The 26,645-nt window shown below is 36.9% G+C and overlaps 1 protein-coding gene across 3 annotated transcripts in view; it reads right to left on the bottom strand.

Annotated features, from left to right (window-relative positions):
• TENM1 (teneurin transmembrane protein 1) overlaps positions 1-26,645 on the bottom strand; it is a 794,498-nt gene that overhangs the window by 308,633 nt on the left and 459,220 nt on the right. For all 3 annotated transcript variants that reach the window (XM_077888554.1, XM_077888556.1, XM_077888557.1), the window contains one exon: positions 2,840-3,078. In XM_077888554.1, coding sequence (XP_077744680.1) covers positions 2,840-3,078 — 239 coding nt within the window. The remainder of the gene's footprint in view (positions 1-2,839; positions 3,079-26,645) is intronic.

Here is a 26,645-nt window from a genome sequence, read left to right as displayed (position 1 = left end):
CAGAACTTGGAAAAAAGTTACGGTGTTTGCCATTAACATCTCATTTAGAACCCATTCAACCTACTGATATATAGCATTTAGCCTGATATTTCTACATCTACACAAATCTCACAGTAAATGATTTCAATGGATATCTCTCACCAAACAATAAAGCTTATTTGCACATACCTTACAGTGGATGACCTGGTAAATGTAATTCACTTTGTAATTTAATAAGGAAAAAATTGTCTGGTTGATTTATTTAGTAGACCAAGAAGTCAGAGAGCTGTGGAGTTTCCTACAGGGCTAGAGTGCCGGGCAGCAAGATCTAGGGCCGAAGAGCATGTGTTCTGGAGTCAGTATACTCTGGCTTAAAGCTCAGAATCCCTACTTCTCAGTGATATGAGCTCTTAATTTCAGTATGACCTCATAGGAACTATCTTTGCCGTGCCTCAGTTTACTCATTTCTATACTATATATAATACTGATACCTGCCCATAAGAATTGTTGTCAGAATTAAATGAGCTAATACAAGCAAAATGCTTAGCATTAGTCAGATTTTTTATAAAAAGATTTTATTTATTTATTTGAAAGAGAGAAGGAGAGAGTGAGTGAGAGAGCAAAAAGCAGGGGGAATGGCAGAGGCAGAGGAGAAGCAGACTCCCTGCTGAGCAGGGAGCCCTATGTGAGGTCCACCCCAGGACCCTGGGATCATGATCTGAGCAGAAAGCAGATGCTTAATCAACTGAGCCACACAGGTGGCCCAGCCATTAGTCGTTTTTGTCGACAAGTTTTCCTGATAGGATTGCTATGTGCCAGGCATTGAACTTGGCGCTTGGATACAGCTGTGAACAAAATGGTTAATTCTGAGAACCATTGAGTTTTAATAGTGAATAATAGTTATAAAGAGAATGAAAATAACAATAACAGGAATAATATTTAACATTTATAGTATACTTACTATGTTTTGGGTACTATTCCAAGTTCTTTAGTTATATTAACTCATTTAATTCTCATAACAACTCTATGTTATAGTCCCATTTAACATATGAGGAAATGGAGGCCTTAAAAGGTTAAATAATTTCCCACAGGTACCATGCCTAATAAGGGGCAGAGGTCTAAAAATCTATGTTCATAACAACCACATCATATTGCCTTACTCTCCTGTATAAATCATATGCCAATGTTCACCCTACAAAAAAGGCCAAACTTTTAAATGACTGAAATGTTCTATTTTTACTTATAAAATGAATATATAAACTAATTAAACAAGGCTTAGAGTACGTAATAGAATTTTTGATACCAGAGTGGCCATTATAATAAACTTAAATGGGAACATAGACCTAAACATCATATAAACCTATTAATAAAGAGCTTGCCATTATGTAGCTTTGTTTATACCGGGGCTTAAGTCTTTTATTTAAAACATTATCTATCTCTATATATGGTAAAAGTTAGCAGAAGAATTACTCCTTGTTTTGAATGATTCCATAGTAAAACTGTGTTTGTATTGCAGTACTTTCTCAGGCCCTACCTTTGTTCCTTCAGCATTATTTATCATTAGAGGCTCTTACAAACCAAATAAACATACATGTTGTGTTATCCTAAAATGTCTGAGATGAAAGACATATTTTCGATATTATAGGTAATGTTATCCACATTTAATAGAAGCATTGTTCAAATGTATTCAGATTGTACAATAAAAATATAAAGGAGATAATCATGAACACCAATATAGGCTATGATCCTATACTGTTGACATTATCAGTGACTTCCCTACAAAATAAATCTATTAACTTAGCATCCCCTATTCTACGACTCCCATAAAACTGGTTATGGAAACTTTCTTGTTGTTCATAATTTGAATAAATCAGAATATACTAAACTTCCCTTATTATTTATAATTATAAGAACATTTAAATCGGTTTTAATCTACTTCTCAGAATCATATTCATTGTATCTTCATGGGTGATTCTGCTTCAATTAGGAAACAGGGTTAAATCTGAAAAGAAGTTACAAGTGCCATATCTGGATAGAATTTTTTTTCTACCATGATATTCTATTCATTCTAGAATAGTGCTTCTACAAAGTACATGTTTCTTAAGTTAATTTACATTTTAGACTGCAGAACCACTCGAGCAAGGAAATTAATGTTCAGTCAAAATAAAATGCCATCCAGAAAAATCAATACAATTTGCTATCAAGTGAGGGTGACTTTAATCAGAGTGACTCCAGAATAATATTTTTCTTTAATGTGTGTAAAGAGTGCTTCACAACTGTTTTCTCCTTTACCTCCCCAAACATAGTATCCATACAATTCCATAGCCATTTACCTTGTAAATATATATATATATATATATATATATATATATATATATATATATATAAATCCCAGTATAAAACTGAATTCTTGGGGAGAAATTATACACTGGATTTTCTGATAGCTTCCAAATAACTACTACTACTTTAATGAAATTGCTACCTGAAAATCTGGTAGTAGTATTATTGTTTAACTATAATTTAAGAAGCTATTGTAGATTGGTACTTATGACTTCTAATGAGAAAACCATAACAACCTTTTAATTGAAGGGAAAATGGTTAACTACAGTAATTGCAATCAATAAGACTGCGTTAGTAGTAAAAATATTTCTTCTCAAAGAGCATTCCTTACTCTCTTTAGCAGTATTTAAGGTTACGAAGTGAAAAAAAAACTTCATTACGAATTTATAATACTAAGCCTCGGTTCAAATTTTAGGTCCCAGAGTTAAGACAGAACCGCCACCCCCCAACCCCCCACCCCCGCCAGAAGCAAAACAAGGCTTTGATTAAGAAGAAAACAGGCATGGAATAAAGGCCTTACCGATCACATAGGCTAGTAACAAGGCCAAAGTCACGGTGATCGCAGTGGCACTCAAGGCTGTGCACTTCCAGTTGCAGCACCTGTAAGGTTTGTTAAAGGTAAAGGCAGGTCTGGAAAAGGTGCTCCGAGGAAGCGGCCGTGGAGGCGGCGAGTACACGGTGTTGGATGTCAGAGGGTAGTTCTGGCTGGCCGCACTGAAGATAGCCGAGGAACCAGATCCATGTTTAAACAGGAAATGCCTGCGAAAAGGACACCAAGGTTCGAGCTATAAAAACCAAAGCCAGTTGGTACAAAAAACACAAATCCCACTTATTTCCAACAACCTCACTTTGATGAAGCTCAGGAAAACTGGCAGAGTCTCAGCAAAATTTTCCTATACCTAGGTTCAACTCCAAATTACCTTTGATGGCTTCCTTTTGTTTTCTCACTCAGGCCTCCAGGAGGCAGAAAGAGGTCTTATGTTCCCTAGCTTGCTGGCTAGTGAGTTGTGCACACTCTTGTGTGGGGACATTCCACCTTTGATGTCATTCCCTACATGCTCCTTTTTCGTTAAATATGACACTCGAGCATTGATTCAAAAACAGAAACAAGAGAAGTTATCATCAAGCATTTTTAAAATCTGAATGGCCTAGAAACCACTGTTTTTATTTAGAGATTCGCTTTCACAGACATATTTTCAAGCAATATTCTATTATAAAAGTTGTCAAACATACAGTCAAGTTGAAATAATTTTATATAAACTCACATATATTTACCAACTAGACACTACAGTTAACACACCACCACTATACTAAGTTCATCACATATTTCTCCATCTTTCCATTCCTGTCTTGGTCCATCATTCCATCTTAGTTTTCAAGCATTTCAAAGTAAATTGCATATATCACTATACTTCCCTTCATACATACAGTTCAACTTGCATGTTCTCTAGAGTTCAATACTTTTTTACAGATTTTAAATGTAAAATTTATACATGATGAGTTGAACTCTCTTAGATTCCACATATAAGTGGTATCATACTGTATTTGTCTTTCTCTGTCTGGCTTATCTCCCTTAGCATAATGCCCTCAAGATCCATCCAAGAACTCATAAAAACAGAACAGAATGGCGCTAACCAGGGCCTGAGAGGCCAGAGAATCGGAGAAATGTTTAAGGGTATAAACTTGCAACTAGTAGATAAGTAAGTTCTGAAGATCTAATGTGCAGTATAGTCATTATAGACAACGGTATTGTATTATAATCTTCAAGCTTGCTAATAGAGATCTTATTCCCACCACAAAAAAGAAATGATAATTATGTGACATCGTAAAGGTGTTAACTAATGCTACAATGGCAATCATATTGTCATATATAAATGTATCAAATCAACATTGTACACCTTAAATTTATGCAATGTTATATGTAAGTATATTTCAATAAAAAATTATACATGATGAAATGCACAAATTTGAATATACATTTACTGAGATTTGACAAATGCAATCATCTGTGCAACATAAACCCTTATCAAGATATAGAACATTCCCATAACCCCAGGAAGGTTCCTCCTCCTGCCTAAGTAAATCCCTACCCCACTTGCCCCAGGTTACCAGGATTTAGCATTTTTTTCTACCATGAATTAGTTTTGCCTGTTCTAGAATTTCATGCTGTTGTCATGTTTGAATCACTATAGTAGGATGATTATTGATTGCTCATGACTATTGTAATATGGATATTTCCTAAACAGTACTGATTTATAAACATGGAGGGACCCGCCAAAACCAAATACATTAAAGTATGTTTTTGTGCATATGCTTTACACTCCTGAGTGCTATGTGCCATGCATTGTGTTGAAAAAATAATCTTAGCTAGTTTTTACTCATATGAAATGGCTGTATTATTATTCTCATTGTGCATTTAAGGAAACAGAGACCTAAAGACATTTAAAAAACTTGTTTACATTCTCCTAGTACGTGAATGACAGAACGAGAATAGGAACCCGGGTCCCTCTGGGTCCAAAATCGTTAATCTTAGCCTCTCTACTGTGCCGCCTGTAGCAGTAAAATGAACTGCTAAGCAAGACACATTCTGGTGCTACATTTTAATGTAAGACAACACAAAACCCCTTCACTAAATAGAGAGCCAACGTCACCTTGTCACATACGACCAAATGTATAAATCATTAAGACTTTTTAAGGCTGATTTCCAACTTCCACATTTAAAGAACAAAAGCATATGTGTTTAAAGGAAAAACCAACTGTCTAACCTGCCAGTTAATGAAAAATCTCCACATTAGAGGATTTTGCTTTATTATAATGAAGGTAAAGGTTATTTAAAGGACAGGGTTGCTGAGAGTAGTACACATTCACAAGCCTTTCCAGAGGGCGATTTGGCATTAGTATCAGAAGACTTCAAATATGCATATCCTTTGCCGAATAATTATGCCTACAGTATTTATCCTTAGGAAATGATGTGTCTGACAATATATATAACAAGTAGTTCATTGCAGTGTTACGTTTAATAGCACAAAATAAACACCCAAGTGCTCAATATTAGGTACGTGGTTAACTAAATTATTTTATGAATGCATAGTAGAATACTATACAACCATTACAAATTGTACTGTAAAATACTATCTATTCACCAGGAAGTGTTTAAAGATATCACCAAGTGAAGAAAGGTAGGCTTCAGAATAGTATGGGCAATAGATTTTTAAAGATTTTTTAAAGATTTTATTTAGTTATTTATTTGAGAGAGTGTGTGTACAGAAGGAAAGGGAGAAGCCAACTCCCTGTTGAGCAGGGGCCCTATCCCAGGACCCTGAGATCATGACTGACCTGAGCCAATGGCAGACACTTAACTGACTGAACCATGCAAGTGCACCAGGATACAATTTTTAAAATAAAAAAAATTATATATGGTCATGAAAAAATAGTAACCTGCGTTATCTTTGATATAGTAGGGGTATTTTTTTTTCTTGAAATTTTCTGCCTTGAGCTTCTATTGCTTTTGTAACAAGTATAAAAAAGATGGGAGGTGGGACAATTGAAAAAATGCACTGCTTAACATCAACTGCATGCACAGTGGTTCTATTTAGGTGAACATGATCTACTGAATACCTAAAAGGCCAGGCACCAAGGTACTTTATGTGCAGCAGTTATTATTCCAATCTTATAGATGATAACACAGAGACCAAAAGAGGTTTTTAGTTAGGAATAAAGTGGGAATCAGAGTGGTTATCATGATAATGGTAATAAGAGGTTAACATTCATTAAGTGCTTACTTGTGTCGGGCATAGTCCTAAATAATGAATAACTATTATACCATTTAACCTTCACGACAAATAAGTATCTGAAATAAATATCTCCCCTGAAATAAGTATGTCCATTTACAGATCAGAAAGCCAACGCACAGAGAGGTTAAGTTGTTCGTGGTTGCACAGCTAGTACTTGGGAAAGGTGAGTTTCAGACATAAGTAGGCTGGGTCTGGAGCCCCTGCTCATAACCTCTACACTACAGGGCACTGCACTAGGGTGATGCAGGTAGTGGATGCATGAAGATAGGAATGCAGACCTGGTTAGGGCACAGAAGAAGCATGTGGGTAATACTGAACCGAGCCACTTTTACCGTTTCCCTTGGGAACAGTGACCAACACGAAAATGATGGCTATAGAATCACAGAGTTGGAAGGGATCTCCATAATTATCTAACAGCACAACACTCTGATTTTGCAGTTAGGGAAACTGAGGCCCAGAAAATGAAATGGACTACCTGAAAGTAACAGAAGTACTTAATGACATAAATGAACTTGGAATCAGGAACTTCCAAATAGTGTCTTTCCACTGCCCTAGTCAACCTGCCAGTCAGTCGTCACCGAACTACTACCTGGTTCTAATCTCCTGGGTTAACTGGTCCAGGCTAAACAAACACAATCCATTCAAGCAGTCCTACATAATACCATGTCTATTCTTCTGTATGGCACATGTTCTTATAGTAAGTTTGAAAGACCATCTTAACTATTTTGGATGAATGGGGAAGCATTACAGTGAAGCTACCCTTTTGTTATTAAGAAGGTAAAGGAGGAGGATCCCTGGGCGGCTCAGCGGTTTGGCACCTGCCTTAGGCCCAGGGCGTGATCCTGGAGTCCCAGTCGGGCTCCCTGCATGGAGCCTGCTTCTCCCTCTGCCTGTGTCTCTGCCTCTGTGTGTGTGTGTGTGTGTGTCTTTCATGAATAAATAAATAAAATCTTTAAAAAAAAGAAGGTAAAGGAGTTATTGCTACTTCTAAAGGCACCTAACGTATCCCCAGAATGAAGAAACAGCATATAGTAGAAATAAGAATAAATACACTGAAAAAAGGACTCACAGTGTTATGCTCCTTCCATTAAATTGTACTTGCTCTTTAGTCCCTGAAACAGTCTTTTCCATTCACAAGGAGGTAAATTTCTTCTTTACAGTCTGGTTAGCTCTCACAGCCTACATTTTCCCCTTTGGATATCTAACTTACTAGCAAGCAAGACATGTAGCACTTTATAGACAGCAGAGTGGCATAGTCTTTTCATCTCCTCACCACTACCTAGTGGTTACTCTGGAGGTGACAAAATGTCACTTATGTATATCCAGTCCTGCAGCGACACCCTGATATGTTCCTGTGGGATAAAAGGGAAACCCAGCAGTATGGAACGCTTTTTTTCCCCAGCGATTGGAGATAAAATCTTCGATCCTTTCATATTTATGAAGGAGAACAATTGGATTTTCGAGACAATGTAAGTGGCTCCATATGTTGGATATTGATTTGGTTTGGTATATCATTAAGGGCGAGAAGAAAGACAAAGAAAGACAGAGAATTGTTGGCTATTATGATGGCAATTACAAGCAATAATCAATATCCCTGAGCACTGTAATTTCATTGTGATATACACCAAAGGATTTCCAAATGCAGTTTCATAAGTAAAATATTACAGCATAATGAATAAATTCAGCAGTCGCAGCAGAGCAACATTTAAACTAATTCATATTTGAGTGGAATCCAAATCACAGTCCTCAGTGAGGGGAGATAATAAAATGAGTTCATATACTAGGTTCCTGTTTTCTTATTAACAAGCTGAGATTAAGATTCTATGCTCAAGTGATCTATACTTTGATGTGCATCATGAAAAACAGCACTGCAAATGCTATGTATTGTCAAAGGCTTTGCAGGCCATTGTTGGAAAGTGAAACTACTGCCTAAATGTGTTTTCATAGTCCCTGAAAAAAGTAGGAGCATAAAGACAAATGCGCAGTGCTAGACTTCAGCTATGTGCTCATAAAATCAGATCATCTGTCTAAGCACATTGCTTTTCCCTGGGGACCTGAGGATATACTAAAATGTTGCTATCAATTTCATACAATTGGGTTTTTTGCACAGAGAAAATGATAAAAATGCAGTTCAAGAGTTTATGTGTAAGTAGTACTCTCCTTTGCATCTGTTTTAATATTCAAGTTCAAATTTAAAAAGGAAAAGCAAGATATTGCCAAAAGGAAATGGGCATATAAGGAAATTGAAAAAAAAATATCTTGAAGACTGATGAGACCCAGTGGTGGTAAGTGGGAATATCATAAATGCTCCTGTAAGGATTTTTAAATCATCTATAAAAAAAGGGAAAATGTACTCTCTCTTTTCAAACCCCTCTTGCTACATAATTCTGAGGGTATCTGTTAGCACTAAATAATGTGATTTAATGTAGCACTTAAAATTCTATAGGAAATAGACAGAAATCTACAGCTTTCTAACAACAGATGCATAAATAACCAATGAATTTTTTTCTTTTACATCTTGTAAACATGCTTATGAGACGAATATCTAAACCTGTATTCCCTTAGCTATAAGCATTTGACTCATTTTTATACCCAGAAGAAGGCATTCAACTTATTTCCAGTTCACAGCTGAGGGTGATTTAAAAAAAATAAAATAAAACTGAAGACTGCAATGAGAAAGCCTTGAGTCAAAATTATTATGACCAAGTCACATTCAGATAGAAAGGTGGCATTTAGGCATTTATTCCTTTTCAAAAATTATTAAATGCGTTTTTAATAGTTTGATTAAAAAACCAACAAAATATAAAATCCACCATCTTATTTATTTTTATTTTTCGTTTTTAGTGGGCCCCACACCCACCATGGGGCTTGAACTCATGACCTTGAGATCAAGAGTTGCATGCTCTACCGACTGAACCAACCTGGTGCACCACTCCTAGCTATTTTTAAGGATACAATTCAGTAGTGTTTATTCACATTGTTCTGAAACAGATCTCCAGAAATTTTTTCATCTTGCAATTATGAAACTCTATACCCATTAAACAATCTCTTTCCCCCCCTTCCCTCAGCCCCTGGGAAACACCACATTACTTTCTCTTTCTATGAATTGGACTAGTTTATATACCTCATATATGTGGAATCATATAGTAGTTGTCTTTTTATAGTTTATTTCACCTAGCATAAAGTCCCAAAGGTACCTCATGTGTAGCATAGGACAGGTTTTCTTTCCTTTTCAAGGCTGAATAATATTGTTATATGTATATACCACACTTTCTTTATCCATTCATCTATCCACTTATATTTGGGCTGCTTCCACTTCTTATCTATTGTGAATAATGCTGCTATGAACATGGGTGTGCAAATATGTCTTTAGATCCTGTTTTCAATTCTTTTGAGCATATGCCCAAAAATGGGATTGCTGGATCATACAACACGTCTATTTTTTATTTTTTTGAGAGATCTCCATATCATTTTCCATAGCAGTTGCATCATTTTACAATCCCATCAATAGTACACAGGGGCTCCATTTTCTCTGCATCTTTGCTAACACCTGTTACTTCCTCTTTTTTTGATAGTTGCCATCCTAATGGGTGTGAAGTGACATTTCATTGTGCTTTTGGTTTGCATTCCTCTGCTGACTGGTGATGCAGAGTATCTTTTCATAGGCTTGTTGGTTGTTTTTATATCATCTTTGGAGAAATGTTTATTTGTAGGTGTTTATTCTTATGCCTCCAAATTTTTTTTTAATGCCATTCTGATTTTCTTCTCTGACAAGAATACCCAGTGTTATTTTGCAGAAAAGTGTGGTTACTAGTCAAGGTTATCAACGTCAACATCTGTAGTTTGTCTTTTGTAGCCATTCCTGATACTCCTTTTTAAGGATAAATACTTCCCCAAAGAGTATTTATCCAAACTCTTCTTGAAACTCAATGGAATTACCAGCATGGACAACATCCTGGGGTAACAAACTGTATTTCTCCACTAATAGCTACATAAGAGGATTTCATTTTACTTGCTCAAGGGTTCTTTCTTCCAAATTTTAAGCCACCCTGCCCATATATCCCCTCCAAATATTACATGCTAAGTGTTTATTTAAAAAAATTTAAACTCTATCCATGTTGTTCATAATTTTTAGGAGCTTTTTTTCTTTTTAAAGAGTTTCAGGATACTTATCTAATCCTTAATTTTTCTAGGCTTAAGCATTGGTTCTATAATTTATCCTTGAATGGCAATACTCTATGGTCTAGACTGGTAGCTAATGAGAGAGCTTTTTTAAAAATCTTTTTGTGGCTATTATTGTCACTCTTTTTTAAATAAAGATTTTATTTATTTATTTATTCATGAGAGACACAGAGAAAGAGAGAGAGGCAGAGACATAGGCAGAGGGAGAAGCAGGCTCCATGCAGGGAGCCCAATGTGAGACTGACTTGATCCTGGCACTCCAGGATCACGCCTTGGGCCAAAAGCAGGCGCTAAACCGCTGAGCCACTCAGGGATCCCTATTCTCACTCTTCTTATCAGAATATCCACCCTGCCTGTATTATATATTCCTTGAGAGCAGGGACTAAGTCTTAATTTCTAGGTATGTTTTCTCATACTTCAAAGGTACTCAATGAATATATATTGATTTGTATAATGCCTTCCCTTCTTTTGAAAGGTTCTTGATTCACTGTGCAGAATGAATGAGGCTTGGGAACTCTAAAATAAGTTTCACTTGTGAGCAAATATCTCTTGGTTTATTGAATGTAAAAGGACAACTATAAGGTTTCATTTTGTTTTCACATAATCTAAAAGAAGTCAAAGAAATAGTTGATTCATATTTCATCTCTTTTTGTAAGACATTTGGGTAATGAAAGAATTATTGTTAATAAAAATACTAATAATTAAAAATAATTGCTGCTAATAATAATGGCAACAGCAATGACTATATACTAAACCACATCTATGTGCTAGGCACTCTGGTGAAATACTTTGTGCTTCTTTCTCATTGAATCCTCACAATAACCCTATTAAGGAAGATGATATTATCCATATTTTATAGTTTAGGAGGCTGCGAATCAGCTATTAATGTCAAATAAATTTCCCAAGGTCACACAACTGATAAGTGACAGAGCTGGGGATCTACTTCAGTTTTGTTGATTACTAGACATAAGCTACATGAGAGTAGGAATCTCTGTCTTGTTTATGGCTGTATCCTCAGCATCTAGAACAGTACTTAGCAAATAAAAGGTGCTCAATAAATATTTTTAAATTCATGCACAAACAATAAAATCCATTTACTTTACCACTGTGCACACATTAACTCATGATATCACTGATATCACTCATAATGTTAATCACTAAGATAACAAAATCTTCTTAATTCACATGATTATGTGGCATTTTCAAAGTGAGTATACATAAGTTTAATATTCCACTGAAGATGTTTTTATAGAAATATTTGTTTCAACTCTTAAATTTACAGAAATGACAAAGTGGTATCAGAAGGGTACACAGTGAGCTAATGAGCTAATTGCCATGTCTTCCCTTTTAGAGTATAAGAGATATCAGAACATCTTTCACATAATAGTGTATTGGACTTTCCTATATAAATTAAACATTTCTATAACAGGATATGCAGAGATAAGCTCGAGGTAGGTGTACTGGCACCGATACATAAAAGCTGGAGAAAGAAAATATTACATATTCTGTTTGATCAAGTTGCTTTAGTAGACCCCGAAGTAAATTAAACAATCATCCTCTATTTTATAATAATGCCCTTTCAAGACATATTCTCATTCTCATTTTCCAAGTTAGATTCATGCTCTGTAGGTGTAACTTTAATTTAAAAAATTATTATTAAAAAACTCTACACTGGTTGAGGGGTAAATATCAAATTAATATTTTCTATTAATGTAAATGTTCCTATATTAAAAGGCTCAGACCAATACATAAAAATTATTTACTTAGATCTGTAAGCTTTACCAATTTTTCATTTTCTTTATACTTAATAATAATTTAGTTCCTAAGGTATGCTGTGAACACTGTAATCTCTCTTCAAACTAGAAAAAATTTAGAAAGCTATTGGTGGGTGAGATTTTCAATCCTTTTATGATTGTATACATCATTTCCACAAAGGAATAGTGGAATGCTGCGCCAGAATTTTCAATAGTTCATCTCCCAACAGGGACCATTTTAAATGGGAATAAACATGTGACCCAGGCAGAATTTGAGTCCATGTTTAAAATTAAACCAGATCCCAAATTTTCTTTGTAAAGAAATTAAATTATATTTCTCTTTACAAAAACTGAAAGTCCATTTCTAATTTTACTTATCAGAGCAACCTGCTGGTTTTATAGAATTGGTTTCACTGGTTACTTGGCTTATTTATTTTTCTTTTTAGAGAAGCGGGTAGTGGGCAGAGTATTATATATTTGTTTTTTTAATATATATTTTTAAAGATTGTATTTATTTATTCATGAGAGACACAGAGAGGGAGAGAGAGAGAGAGAGAGAGAGAGAGAGAGAGGCAGAGACACAGGCAGAGGAAGAAGCAGGCTCCATGCAGGGAGCCTAACGTGGGACTCGATCCTGGGTCTCCAGGATCATGCCCTGGGCTGAAGGCAGAGCTAAACCACTGAGCCACCCGAGCTGCCCGAGTATTATATATTCGGATTACTTTTTTATTCATCCTCATTTTCTATAGATATGCATCTTCCTCATTTATTTTATGAGCCAGTCGACATGGCATACATTTCTGCATGATTTGTTTTAGTTGAATTGTAATCTACTAGCAAAGACACCTGATTTTAAAGAAAGAGTGTTTCAGGGGTGCCTGGGTGGCTCAGTTGGTTAAAGTGTCTGCCTTTAGCTCAGATCATGATCCTAGGGTCCTGGGATCAAGCCCAGCATCAGGCTCCCTGCTCAGTGGGGGGGCCTGCATTTCCCTCTCCCTCTGCCATTCCTCCCACTTGTGCTCTCTGGCTCTCTTATCTCTCTGACAGATAAATAAGTAAAATCATTAAAAAAGAGAGAATTTCAAAATACTTACAAAGGAGTACAATAAGGAGAGAACCTAAACATTTCCCAGTAAGCTCTTCAGGTTGAAAATATAGATTATCATTCTAATACACCTTTTGAAGGGTGTTGATCAATATTTGCCTTACAGTAGCTTTCACTGGTTTGTAAGTCTTACTCATACATGTACATTAAAGGCAAAAATGCTTAATAAGACATAAAGTAAGAAATGCCACTCCAATCAGTCCTTTAACCTATCTAGTCTAACATTTCTCTGAGGGACTGACTGACAAAAGGCATGGCTGTCCTGTGAAATAGCAACCTCAAAATCAAAGAAGTGGTCTGAGGCAGAAACTGTCTGCTCCTCACCAGCACTCATGTTCTCCTTTTTCCTGGGCACTCAGACTACATTTTCCAGTCACCATTTCCATGGTCATGTGACTGAGTTGTGGCTAATGCAAAGTGTGAGTGAAAATGATGTCTGACACTTCCAATCTTCTCCTGTAAAACCTTCCTACCTAGGATCCTCAATTTCCTTACTCATCCACTGACTACAAGAGCAGATTCAAAATATGGAAGGATCCTAGTATATTTATTCCATGGAATATTGCGAAGTTATATTAAGAATTTTAAACCACAGGAGCATACTATGCTGATCACTGTCTCTCAGCAGAGCACCCTTATCCATGATTGCCCCCATCCCACTCTGGATTGCCTGCAGCCATAGTTAATTGGAGCAGAATTGAACAGTGAACCTTGGAGACAATCATATTCTCTCCCTCTCTCAGAAATCTAGACACAGAAACCCACTCATCTAGGGAGCCAAAGTACAAAGTCATGTTGAGCCAGAGCTGGAGTTACAACATGATGGGGGAACAGATAAACAAATCCTACTGAAAATGAAGCCTGAGAAGAGAGAATATGTGCAGAAAGAAATAGTGATGAAACATCACGTGGTTCCAGAAAGCAATAGAACAATGGAGAAAGGTCCATCTCTCTTTAGGCATGGTTGTACTCACTGCCCTTTTCTTTCCCTGTGAGATTATCCTGTATCATTTTTAAACCTCATTTTTACTTAATTTAGTTTTCAAGCATTTCTGTTCCCATTAATCGAATAATTTTAAGGCAATAAACAATTTTCCATGTCGAGGGAAAAACATAACTCATATATACAGTGCAGCCACATTTGTGTGCTATCATCTCCCACACAAAAACAAAAACAACTCCAGCTCTAAATCCCTACTCTACAGAGATCTGATCTAGAAGAAAACATAGAAATCTTCATAGTAACTATCTTTGTGTAGAGGAATTTGTAGTTACTTTTCTCTTTTGTGTTTTTCCTATTTTTGAAATGAAGCTGTACTACTTTATAAGGTCCTTCATGATCTGGCCTCTCTGCAGGCCTCTCCACCTTACTACTGCCATTGTCTCCCATGACCCCTAAGCACTGGCCATGCTGTCATGTTTGGTTTCCCAAATGTGTCATTTTCTTTCAGGCTCCTGTGTCCTGGTAATCTTTTCAGCAAAGAACAATATTGGAAGATCTAGGAAATGCCCCAAAGTAGTATACATCTAAAGTAAATGCAGGAGAGAGAGAACAAAGAGTGAACATAGGAAGAATGAAGAATATAGAAGAAAAAGGAATAGAATAAGAAAGGAAATTTTAGATAGATGATAGATAGATAGATAGATAGATAGATAGATAGATAGATAGAGATAGGGCTATATATGCCAGGGTAAAGGATCATTTTTTAGTGGCTTTGGAGGTCACTTGGGGCTCCCTTGTCTAGAGATGATCCAAATAGCAGTGATACACTGCTTTCTTCTAGATTTTTGCATTCCCAGAAAATGAGCCAATTAAGTATATATACAAACTGATATACACTCAATGTGCCAAAAATATATTTCTCTTGCTTAAAACTCTCACATAGAAATGCAGGATATGATAAGTTAATTGGGGAGAAAATTATATGAGGAGTTGCCACTATATGAAAGGAAACCAATTGGCAGGGGTGAGGAGACCTTAGAGCTAAAGGGATTTAGTTTAGCGGTTGTTTTAGTCCATTAGGGCTGCTGTAATAAAATACTATATACTTCAGTTGGTTTATAAACAACAGAAATATATTTCTTACACTCTGGTAGCTAGAGGTTCAAGATCAGGGTGCCAGCATGGTAGGGTTCTGGTAAAGGGCCTCTTCTGGGCTATAGATTGTTATCCAGTCTGCTGTGGGCATCTAGTGGGTCTTGTTGTATCCTTACGTGATGGAAGGGGGCTAGGGAGCAATCAGAGGTCTCTTTCATACGGGCACTAATTCTATTCATGAGGGCTCCACCCTCAGAACCTAATCACCTCCCAAAGCCCCCACCTTAATACCATCATCTTGATTTTCAAAATATGCATTCTGAGGAGATCAAAACATTCAATTTATAACAGTAGTCTCCAACACAAATTATACTATAAACTGGAGAATTTAAATGCAACCAACAAAGGCTTTGGAAGAAAGGAAGAGGGAAGATGGAAAGGGGAAAAAAAGGAAAAAAAAAAAAAAGAAACTGCTAGAATCTGAAGTGGAGTTGAGTAAAGTGTGCAGGTAAGGAAACAAAAGATTTTGCCTCACCATTAGCCTAAAACAGCATTTCCCAATTGGGGATGAAATGGCCCACAAGGGACATTTGGCATTGTCTGGAGACATGTTTGGTTGTCACAACTAGGGGGGGAGAGTGTTACTGGCATCTAGTGGGTAAGAGGCTAGAGATGCTGCTAAACATTCTATTAAGCATGGGACAGCCCCACAACAAGGAATCATCCAGCTTGAAATGCCAATAGCAGTGAGGTTGAGAAGCATTGGTCTAAAACTATTCCTCTGATTTGAGCATGCAGTTCTAAAGTATTCAACATCCCTATGGGAGGGAATCTGTCATTCTTTATAAGACTCGCAGAAAAAGAGTTTCTTGCCAGTCACTCCTGATCTTATCTTCCTCCCAAGCTCACAGCTGTTCCTCCCTTGAGGCTATTTGCACTTGGGATTGGTCTATTATCCAAACAAACACCCTGAACCCTGGGGCCAGACAGCGCAAACAACTCACCCAAAATTACCTCCAACTTTTACCCCTGCTGACCAAACAAGGAAATCTTTGTAAGATACCAGGAACAGGAAACATTTTCTACTTTCAATTGTTAAAATTGCTGTTCAAATTGTACCTCTCATGAACTGTCACAAGGCATAAATCCCAAAGCTGAAATACTGATTAAAATATGCAGAATATACAATAATCATAGCAATGGAAATAACATTAACCCCCCTTAGGTTAGGTCACCTAAGAAACAGTCAAATTTAGCTTTGTGCCATGTTCTAAAGCCTAGAAACTATAATCTCACTTGAACACAGGAGAATTTGTGGAAACCAGGCCTTCTTTCCAGGGAAATGTTCTCTCCCTGCTTCCCTGCAGTGTGAATTCAAGAGTGCAAAAAAGAAACCCTCTGGTTTGCTTTAATTATTCAGGGATAGCACAAGGAGATAAACAAGGTCAGGTCAACTTCAAGAGCATAATGATTTTACATACTTCTCTGACCTCTAAATATACATGTAATAGTTGGCAAAAATAATATTGAACCTAAACTTATTTTCTCTCTGCATCATTGTCAGTTCAGAAAAAAAACCATCATCCTGAAGTCACATGACGGAGTATAGGAATGGCTGCTTGGAACTTAAACCCAATCCAGGTTGTATTTTCATCTTTGAATAAGAAACATAAAATAAAGTTATATTTATTTCTTAATTATACAGATACTGACAAATTGAAAAAAAAATACTGAAACATCGGGGACTTCACAATATGACCCAAGACAAGGTAGACTTCTTTGGAAGGTGTTGCATCTTGAATCCTGTCTCTATAAGGGTTTTGTTCTTAAATTCATGTACTTAGTAAACTTTTATTGAGCACCTATGTGTATCTACTCGAGTAAAATATGTTCACAGATTAGTATTGTAGTGGCCTAAGATTGGTTTTCTAACTATGTTTGTCTGCCCTTATCATTACCCCCTGACAGACAGGGATGTGTAGTGTCTTCCTCATTTCTTCTTGTCTACTGGAAATTTTTGAAGGGATCTTGACTGCTTCACTTCAAGCAGTTAGGGGACCTCACTGAGAATCTATAATCTTACAATTCATTAGAATCCAACTAACTGGAAGGCTAAACTGAGCGGGATTCTTTCAGTGGAGGGGCAAATGAAAGAAGGCAAGCTACAGAATAACAGAGAAAAAGTAAAGGCCGAAAGGACATCAAATACCATTTAGCTTTATTCCCTTACCTGACTGTTGCAGAAAATGAGGGTGGAGGGGAAAAAAGGGACACTATCAAGGTCACATAGCTATTTAGTGGCAGAATTGGCCTTGGACTCAAGATTTCCAATTCTAAATCCAGTGCTTTTTCAGCTACTCACAAGAGGCCACCCAAAATTCACAAAGTATATCCTGGGACCATAAGACATTTTGTTCACTCTACAATATTTTCTATATCGAAAATGCTATACAATTAAAAACCATGTTCAGAATGGCAATCCTGACTTAACATAAGATTTTCAATTATAATAGATTAAATTATGATCATTTGGATTAAAACAGAAAATAGATTCATATTTAAGAGTGATTTTCAACAAGAATGGCAATTTTTTAAAAGTTCTATCTAACCTTAAGCTATCTACCAAATCCAATTAACCAGAACCTCCAGTTTTCTGGGCATTTAGGCTCATCAAGATTTTAATATAAATAGAATAAAACCTAGATTACGTCTCCGGGCAGAGAAATTTAACTGAACTATAAATATTCACTAAAAGACAGAAAAGGATAACTTGGGTTCTTTATATTCCAGAGACAAATGGTTATAGTGCAAAGAATACTGTATTGGTTGCATGGGGACTTGAATTCCAGCTCCAACTCTTGCTCTAAACTGTCATATAGACACATTAGCAAAATTTCCCATGACCTAGTTTCCTTATCTTTAAATTGGGCATAATTTCTGTTATGTCCATTTCTCCAGGGTTGTTTAGAGTTTAAAATGAGATGACAAGTGAAAGGTCTTTGAACAACAGAAAATTACACTTACACACTTACATAAGCATGTGTGCCCACATGTGCATACAGACATAATGAACATGTATACAATATATAGTCTAAAATCTGAGTCTCGGGGATCCCTGGGTGGCTCAGCGGTTTAGCGCCTGCCTTTGGCCCAGGGTGCTATCCCAGAGTCCTGGGATCGAGTCCCGTGTCGGGCTCCCGGCATGGAGCCCGCTTCTCCCTCTGCCTGTGTCTCTGCCTCTCTGTCCTCTCTCTATGACTATCATGAATAAAAATAAAAATTAAAAAATTAAAAAAAAGATAAAATCTGAGTCTTTTGAAGATGACAAATAAGAATTTAGTTGCAAGTGTATCTACTAAAAAGCAACCAGTCATGTTACCATAAAATTATCTAAATTAGTAATACTATTCAATACAGTAAATGACAAAATGTGAAAGAATAATTCTGCTATAAATTAAAAAAAACAATTATTTTAGTTGAAATGTAGGAGACATAGCAGAAGGTGAATATTTTCTTCCAGAATAAAGTCAATTTACTTTGGAGGCTAATATTATGCCACAAAAGAAAATAATCAATGATATCTGTGTTTTTATGTTATACTTGATATTTTGATAGGTGAATTAGAAATAATCATGTTAGCTTTTATAATGTCAATGAAAGCTCTGTGTGTACATAAGTCACTATTAAGTATCTTCATCAGCAACAGGGGACTGCCTAGTGTTTTGTGTTATGCCAGATGGAGACAGGAGGTCTAAAGTATAATCTTGGATTGGCCAGAGATAGCTGCTTGCCCTTGGAAATAGGACCTATATTTGAGCCAAATTTAAATAAGGGTGCAAGCATGTAATGCTACCTTCTAGTATAAGAATAGGAAAGGCAAACTTCTTGCACCTATGGGATTTATGATTCCCCAATGGTGGTGGCATCATCAACTGTATGCCCTTGTTGAAACCTGGCAACCTGGGAAGACTTTACCACTGTGCGGGATCATGCTGTGTTCTTCGGTATTATGTGACAATTCCTTTAAGTTCCATATTCTTCACCAGTGAGGAAACTTGATCTCCAACTTGGTCTGTTGGTTTCTTTCTGTAAACCACACCACTCTCCTGGTCACTACTGTCTACTTCCACATTGAATTTAGTCCCCTCCCCAACTTTTTTCCCTCCTTCCAATTCATATCAAAGTTTTGTCCTAATTAGACTTCCTCTCAATTATTCCATTTCAGAAGAGTAGTCTACCTTCTGTTTCCATCTTCTTACCACTTACCAATTCTTCCAACCCAATGCAGTCTAGCTTCACTCTCATCACTTCACTGAAATTGGCTGCTTCAAAGTCAACAAGTCTATAATTGACAGAATGAATGGTCTCTTCTCATCCGCATTCTAGTTGACTCCTCTGAAGCATTTGAAAACCATGATGACAATCTCCTTGAAATTTTTTCTATTGTGTCTTTTCTTCCATGATTACTCCTCAATAACTAATGCTGGCTAGTTTTCCTTCACGAATTCTTAAGACGTAAGTATTCCAATCATTTGGCTTATAGTCTTCTTGCACTAAACACTCTCTCAGTTTTTCTTTTTCTTTAAAGATTTTATTTATTTATTCATGAGAGACAGAGACAGAGGGAGAGGCAGAGACACAGGCAAAGGGAGAAGCAGGCTCCATGCAGGGAGCCCGATGTGGGACTCAATCCCAGGTCTCCAGGATCACGCCCTGGGCTGAAGGCAGCGCTAAACTGCTGAGCCATCCAGGCTGCCCCTGTATCAGTTTTTCAATATCTCCTCCATCACTTCCATCTCCTCCATCCATTCAATAATAATTGAGTTTTTATGTCTACCTATGAAATTCTCCATTATTCATAGCTATCATGAGCTCTGGAATCAGACACGCAACTGAACTAGCTCAGTTATATACTAACTGGTGACCTTGTAGCATATTGTTCAGCTTCTCTAAGCCACAGTTTGAAAAAGCATAAGTAATAATACAAAACTCATTGTCTGCTTCTACCGACTACTCTTCTTGATTTCAGAAATTTACTCCATCTGTAATACCCTACTCAGTTACTCTGTTTATATACCTTACAAAAATTTCGTTAAACAATATGAGCTAAGCACTGAAGAATCAAAGTAAAAAAAAGAAGACAAGTCCTTCATTCAAGTTGCAACAGGGAATAAAGACAAGTAAATAAAATCTTTGGAGAGTACACATATACAATGGAATAAGGTCTCCATAGATGCATGCACAGAATGCTAGGAGCCCACAGATCAGGGAAAGTTCTATGAAAGGTGCTGTGGGGAAGTTAAGGCAGGTAAAGACTCCTCTCCTCCTTCTCCCATACTACATCTATAGGACCCCAAGTCCTACAATATTATTAGCCTCAAATTTATCAAATTTTAGGATAAAGGCTGGATCCCCCACTAGAATGTAAACTCCATAAAGGCAGAGATTTTTTCTGTTTTGCTCTGTTGTAGCCTCAACAACTAGAACACTGGCTGGTCCATGGTGGTCACTCAACAAATATTTGTCAAAATTTGTTTAAACTTATTTATGTTAGAATTAATTTATTATAGTATTTATACTGAATTGTTTTTCATTTAAAATATTCACATTATACACATTCTTATATCCTCAGATATCACACCAAAAAAGATTAACAGAATGGAGAAGCAGATGTTACTGTTTATTTGCTTATCTGTTTGCCAAAGGGGGCGATTCTTTTTGAGCTTTTTTGTTCTTTAAATGGAATAGTCAGTACACACTTTCACAATTCTTGCAGAGACATTTCAAAGACCTCAAGACTTAACCTGATCTTATCTTTTGCTTTTAAAGCTACAAACATTTTTGTGTTGTGGAATTAATAAAGAGCCAGCTGGATTCTCCCAGAGGGAGATGTTTAGTAGAATGTCTTTGATACACACATACGCGCACACACACACACACACACACACACACCCCTCTGTAGAAAATAAGGAGAATAATTGACAGGAAAATCATTCTTTGCTACCTCAAATACATTTCATGCTTGTAGTAAAATATAACAGACAAGTGTCTATTAACTTGACATAGCAATGAAAATATTTATTATGATTAACTGGATAAGTAACTTTGTAGTCAATGAAGTTGTTAAGAACTTGTTTCTCTCTTGATCAAAACCAGATATTTCTATTTTAAATATACAACCCAGTATAGGTAAGTATATATGATGGAAGGGAGGCAAAAGGGTTGATACAGAGATTCCTCTAAAATTTAATTTTGGTTTGCTACACTCACATACTTCACCAATCAACTCAGTTTTAAAATTCCCTAAAACATCTGTTTAGATTCACATTTGAATTGCTAAAAAAATCTTCTCCATATTAACACCAGATTTCATCTCACCTATGGTGAAATTTCCTTCCCTTATAAAATGAAACACATTATATTTGCCTATGGCTTGTACTTTGAAAGTGAAACTGAAAATAGTCAAATCAAAAGCATTTTTAAAAATAATACCACCACCAAAGTGACTAGAGACTGTATCACGATAATCTCCAAAATACTGCTCTTCACTGCCTAAGCACAATAGACTATTATAGATCTATTTTTACTCTCAATATGTAAAATATATTTTTTAAGGCCACAGAATTCTCCTTCATGTAAATTCAACATATTCCACATCCATCATTTGGTGTAGGCTGAAAAGCTTGGTTGATTCCTGCTCATCTGTAGTAAACAGGATTTATAGGGCATAGATTAGTTCTACGAAGTCTTTTCCTGTCTTAAAAAGAATCTTTAAATCTGTGGCTGAAGATAGATTTTGCTAACCCCAGTGCTGTTAAAGGATTAAAGCATGAGCTATTGTTGGATCTAAGCACTGAATATGTACATTCTGAGCTTTTTTTCCTCTAGTCATTATTGAAAGAAAAAATTATGTCTCTAAATCTATTTTTCCATTGCAAATGTACTAGAGAAAAAATCCTATTTATAAATGTTAGGTATATTTCAGCAGTACTATATAACAAAGAAATATAACTACTGCTGGAGAACTTACATTTATGGGTTAACATTTAAAGAATATTATTCTATGGATATTTAAATCACTGCCATCACTACTAATGAATATTTCTTCTTATTTCCCCAATATAGACACTACTCTAGAAGTCTGGTAATAAGCATGGGTCATATAGATTTAATTTCTCTTTCCATTCTTTGCCAACATCTCCTCTGTCAATGGCCCTGGCTCTTCTTTTGTAAAAATACCCTGTTGACTGTCACATTGGCCTGGAGCCAGTAAGGGCAGTTAGCCTCATACGAAGCTACAGCCATCTGTCAGAATATGCTAAAAATCAATGAAAATAGTTGCTACCTCCTCTTCTGGTCAGGCATGACTCCTCCACATAATTCTAATTTGTCTTTGTGAATTGAAGTGGTTATGTTAATACCAAAACCACATTCTTAATAGTATTAAATATCACAGCAAAATCCTTAAGACTCATCATGGTGGATAGATCATGGTTGATGTCCATCATCATTACTGAGGGCTGGTCCAAGTTAGGGTCTAGAGCCAATACTTGGCCAAAAAATCTCCATGAGTAAGAGTATCAAGTAAACTTTGAGTTAGGAGTTTGAATTAGGGGACAGCAAAGAGAGTAAATAAAGGAAATTAAAAATGGCTGTAATTCCATTTCAGAGTAAATCCAGATGAAGAGGTCAAGAAGCTAAGAGAACTGTCCCAGTTCCCTGCAGGGAATGGGCTATGTTTGAGATCCTGATAGAAATGAGTACTACTCCATTTAATCTTGTGTTAAAGGCAGAGCAATCTACTCACATACAAAGTGTATGGACAGAAAAGAGAGACCAATACAGAAAGGAAAGTGGTAAATTGGGATATTCTGAGAAGCTAGAATGGAGCAAAAACCAATTCCAATGGAATGGAGAAAGGAGGAATATGACACAGAGGAAGAACAGAAATTGGAGACAAAACTAAAATGGGTGTAAAAATCACATGTGAGATCGTAAATAATCCCTGTAACCACCTTATGATGATGAGTGTTAGTAGCCCAGTTTTAAGGTCAGGAAAGTAAGGTTCAGAAAGTTTCAATAATTTGCCCAAGTAGAGACAGCTAATAAGGAACAGAACTGAAACTCAGACCCGCCTCTGCTGGTTTCTACAATCAAAATTGTGTTAACCACTCTTCCAACTTTTATGAAGAAGGCACAACACTGTACCACTAAAGGTACAGAATAGCTCTGGGATTGAGGCTTATCCCACACGCAGGGGAAGGGACAGTTTCTGGAGAAGAATCAGAATAAAAGGATCTGCAAACTGAAGTACATCCAAGGATGAGTCTCCAGGTAAGGAAGGAAAATATGGCAATTTGACAGCAGGAATTTCAGAATAAAATTTTGATTTCTGGATCACAGCTTAAGAATTATGGGCTTTTGAAACTGTAGAAGGAGACTCAGTGTCCATTGAAAGATGAATGGATAAAGAAGGTGTGGTCTATATATACAATGGAATATTCCTCAGCCATTAGAAACGACAAATACCCACTATTTACTTCAATGTGGATATACCTGGAAGGTATTATGCTGAGTGAAGTAAGTCAATCGGAGAAGGACAAACATTATATGGTCTCATTTATTTGGAGAATATGAAAAATAGTGAAAGGGAATAAAGGGGAAAGGAGAGAAAATGAGTGGGAAATATCAGTGAGGGTGACAGAGCATGAGAGACTCCTAACTCTGGGAAATGAACAAGGGGTAGTGGAAGGGGAGGTGGGCGGGGAGATGGGATGACTGGGTGATGGGCACTGAGGGGGGCAGTTGATGAGATGGGCACTGGGTGTTGGCAAATTGAACTCCAATAAAAAATTTAAAAAATTAAAAAAAATAATTATGGGCTTTTGGTTCCAGAATGATTATCTCCTATTAGTATTAAAAGGAATATATTGGCTTCCAGACAAGACAACCTAATAAAAGGCCTGAAAAATTTTGTTGTTGTTGTTTAAAGATTTTTATTTATTTGAGAGAGAGAGAACGAACAAGCAGTGGGGAGGGTCAGAGGGAGAGGGAGAAACAGACTCCCACAGAGCAGGGAGACCAATGTGGGGCTCGACCTCAGGACTGTGGGCTCACGACCTAAGCTAAAGGCAGAGGCTTACCTGACTGAGTCACCTAGGCACCTCTAGTAAAGGGTTCAAATGACAAATGGAGGGGCACCTGGATGGCTTAGTTAGTTAAGTGTCTGACTGGTCATTTTGGCTTAGGTCATGATCTCAGGGTTGTAGGATGGAGCCTTGCATCAGGCTCTGCACTCAGCCGGCAGTCTGCTTGAGGTTCTCTCCCTCTGCCACTCCCCCCACTTGTGCACATGCTCTCTTTTTCCCTCAAGGTAATAAATTCTTTTTTTTTAGGGAAATAAATTCTTAAAAAAATAAATGTCAAATGGAGGAAGAAGGAGAGGAATAGTAGAAAGGATAACATCTAATATTACCGAAATGGATAACTGGTCACTATGCATGAATTTGAGTGTAAAACACTCTTCCCAGAATGCCTTTTCCTCTATTGTTCACCTACTACTACCTCATGATTTCATTATTATATTTATTACTAGTAATAAATTACTTTCAGGCCATCTTTTCAGGAAAATTTCTACTTTCCCATCTCCCAACCTCAACACTTCCTCTGGGTTAGATCTACCACCTCCAAGTGTTCCTACCTTGGAACTACTCAAATTTAATAATAGCACTTACAGTATTGTTATTTATTTCACTTTGCCTTCTTTACTACCGAGAGTGGTTGAATATAAAGACCCTGGCTCTACAGCCTGGGTTCAAAATCTGACCTGGGTCTGCTACTTCCTCCCTTGGGACTATTGTGACTCTGAATTCTCTTTGCCAGTGTGTCAGTGCCAGGCTCTTATATTGAAAATATTTTTCATTGTATGCTTTCTGTGCCCAGCTCCAAGGAGACATTTTACACAGATTATCTTATTTGGTTCTCAAAACAACCACACGAGGGAGGATCTGTCATTTTCTCCACAGAACAGATGGGGAATTGAGGCCCATGGAAGTTAGGTAATGTGTCCCAATTCACAACTATACTAAGTAGCTTAGTCCAGTGTTGTTTGAGCCTATACACTTACACACATCACCCAGACTCTCCATCTCCATCTCTGACAATATGACCATCTTTCCCAGATCTGAAAGACACTCCCCTCACCCCGCCACAAAAAGAGATAATCCAAGAAAAGGCTTAGAGGAGGAGCTGGAAAGGCTGATCTTTGAGTAAGGGAGGGCTCAGGGCAGGCATAATCCTGAATATGCTGGTAGTGGGGGAATTATTTCTATGAATGACAGAAGGCAGGTAACCATCTAAGAGCTGTTCTGAAGCCTTATTATCACAAAGTCTCACATACATGTGCCATCAAAACCTAAGGGAGGGAATGGTTCTAATGATTGGAATTTGGTAGTTGCTATAAACTGAATGTACACCCCCCCCCCCAAATCACATGTTGAAACCTAATCTCCAATGCGTTGGATCTTATGACTGGAAAACCCTGGAGAGCTCCCTTGCCTTTTTTGCCATGTGAGGACACAGAAAGAAGATAGCAGTCTATGAAATAGGAAGTAGGCTCTCACCAGATGCCAGATTTGCCGGTACCTTGATCTCAGATTTCCCAGCCTCCAGAACTGTGAGAAATAAATACCTGCTGTTTAAGTAACCCAGTCTATGGCATTTTTGTTACAGCAGCTCAATTAGACTAAGGCAGTGGTAAAAGAGTATATTCTATTTAAAAGCATGCTAAGAGAGGAAGTGAAATGATGTTGTGTTTACCCAGGGAAAGTATGAACATAAGAGTAGAAACATCTTTAATTAGAGGAAGATAAAAATAGGCAGGGACAAAAGTAAAGTTGTTTCTTCTATATTACTGCTGGTATTATTATGTTAACATTTACCAAGTGGTTACTATGTGCCTGACTGCTCTAAATACATTGCAGATATTAATTCCTTTAATCCTTACAATGACTTTATTTTACTAATTTACCTATTTTACTAAAAGGTGGTACTATCATCCTTACTTTCCAGATGAGAAAACTGAGGCATGGCAATGTGAACACAGATGTCCAAGCTCATACAGCTAATAGATGGTGGATCAGGGAGTCTGCAATAAATCACTTGCCCAGATGGAGGAAATGGACACTCATTTCCAACATGGACCGCAAAAGTGTCCTAAGAGTGAAGTGTAGTGGACATGAGTGATTTCAACTCCAAAGACATCTGCTGGATGTATCATTTAACTAAAGGCAGATATATGACAGGTCCCTAACCTCCCTTGTTGAAAACTCTACCTCCAAGAAGGTAGAGAAAACAAGGAAACTTGCTTCTTCTGACTAGAAAAGAGAAACTGGGGAGTTACGGTGATAGGAACCTTTGTCGAAAGCAACTCTAAGCTAATTTTAGCTTAGAGT

The sequence above is a fragment of the Canis aureus genome, chromosome X (assembly GCF_053574225.1).
Source record: "Canis aureus isolate CA01 chromosome X, VMU_Caureus_v.1.0, whole genome shotgun sequence".
Classification (NCBI taxonomy): Eukaryota; Metazoa; Chordata; class Mammalia; order Carnivora; family Canidae; genus Canis; species Canis aureus.
The sequence above is the reverse complement of the archived record's forward strand: the minus strand, read 5'-3'. Positions and strand labels throughout refer to the sequence as shown.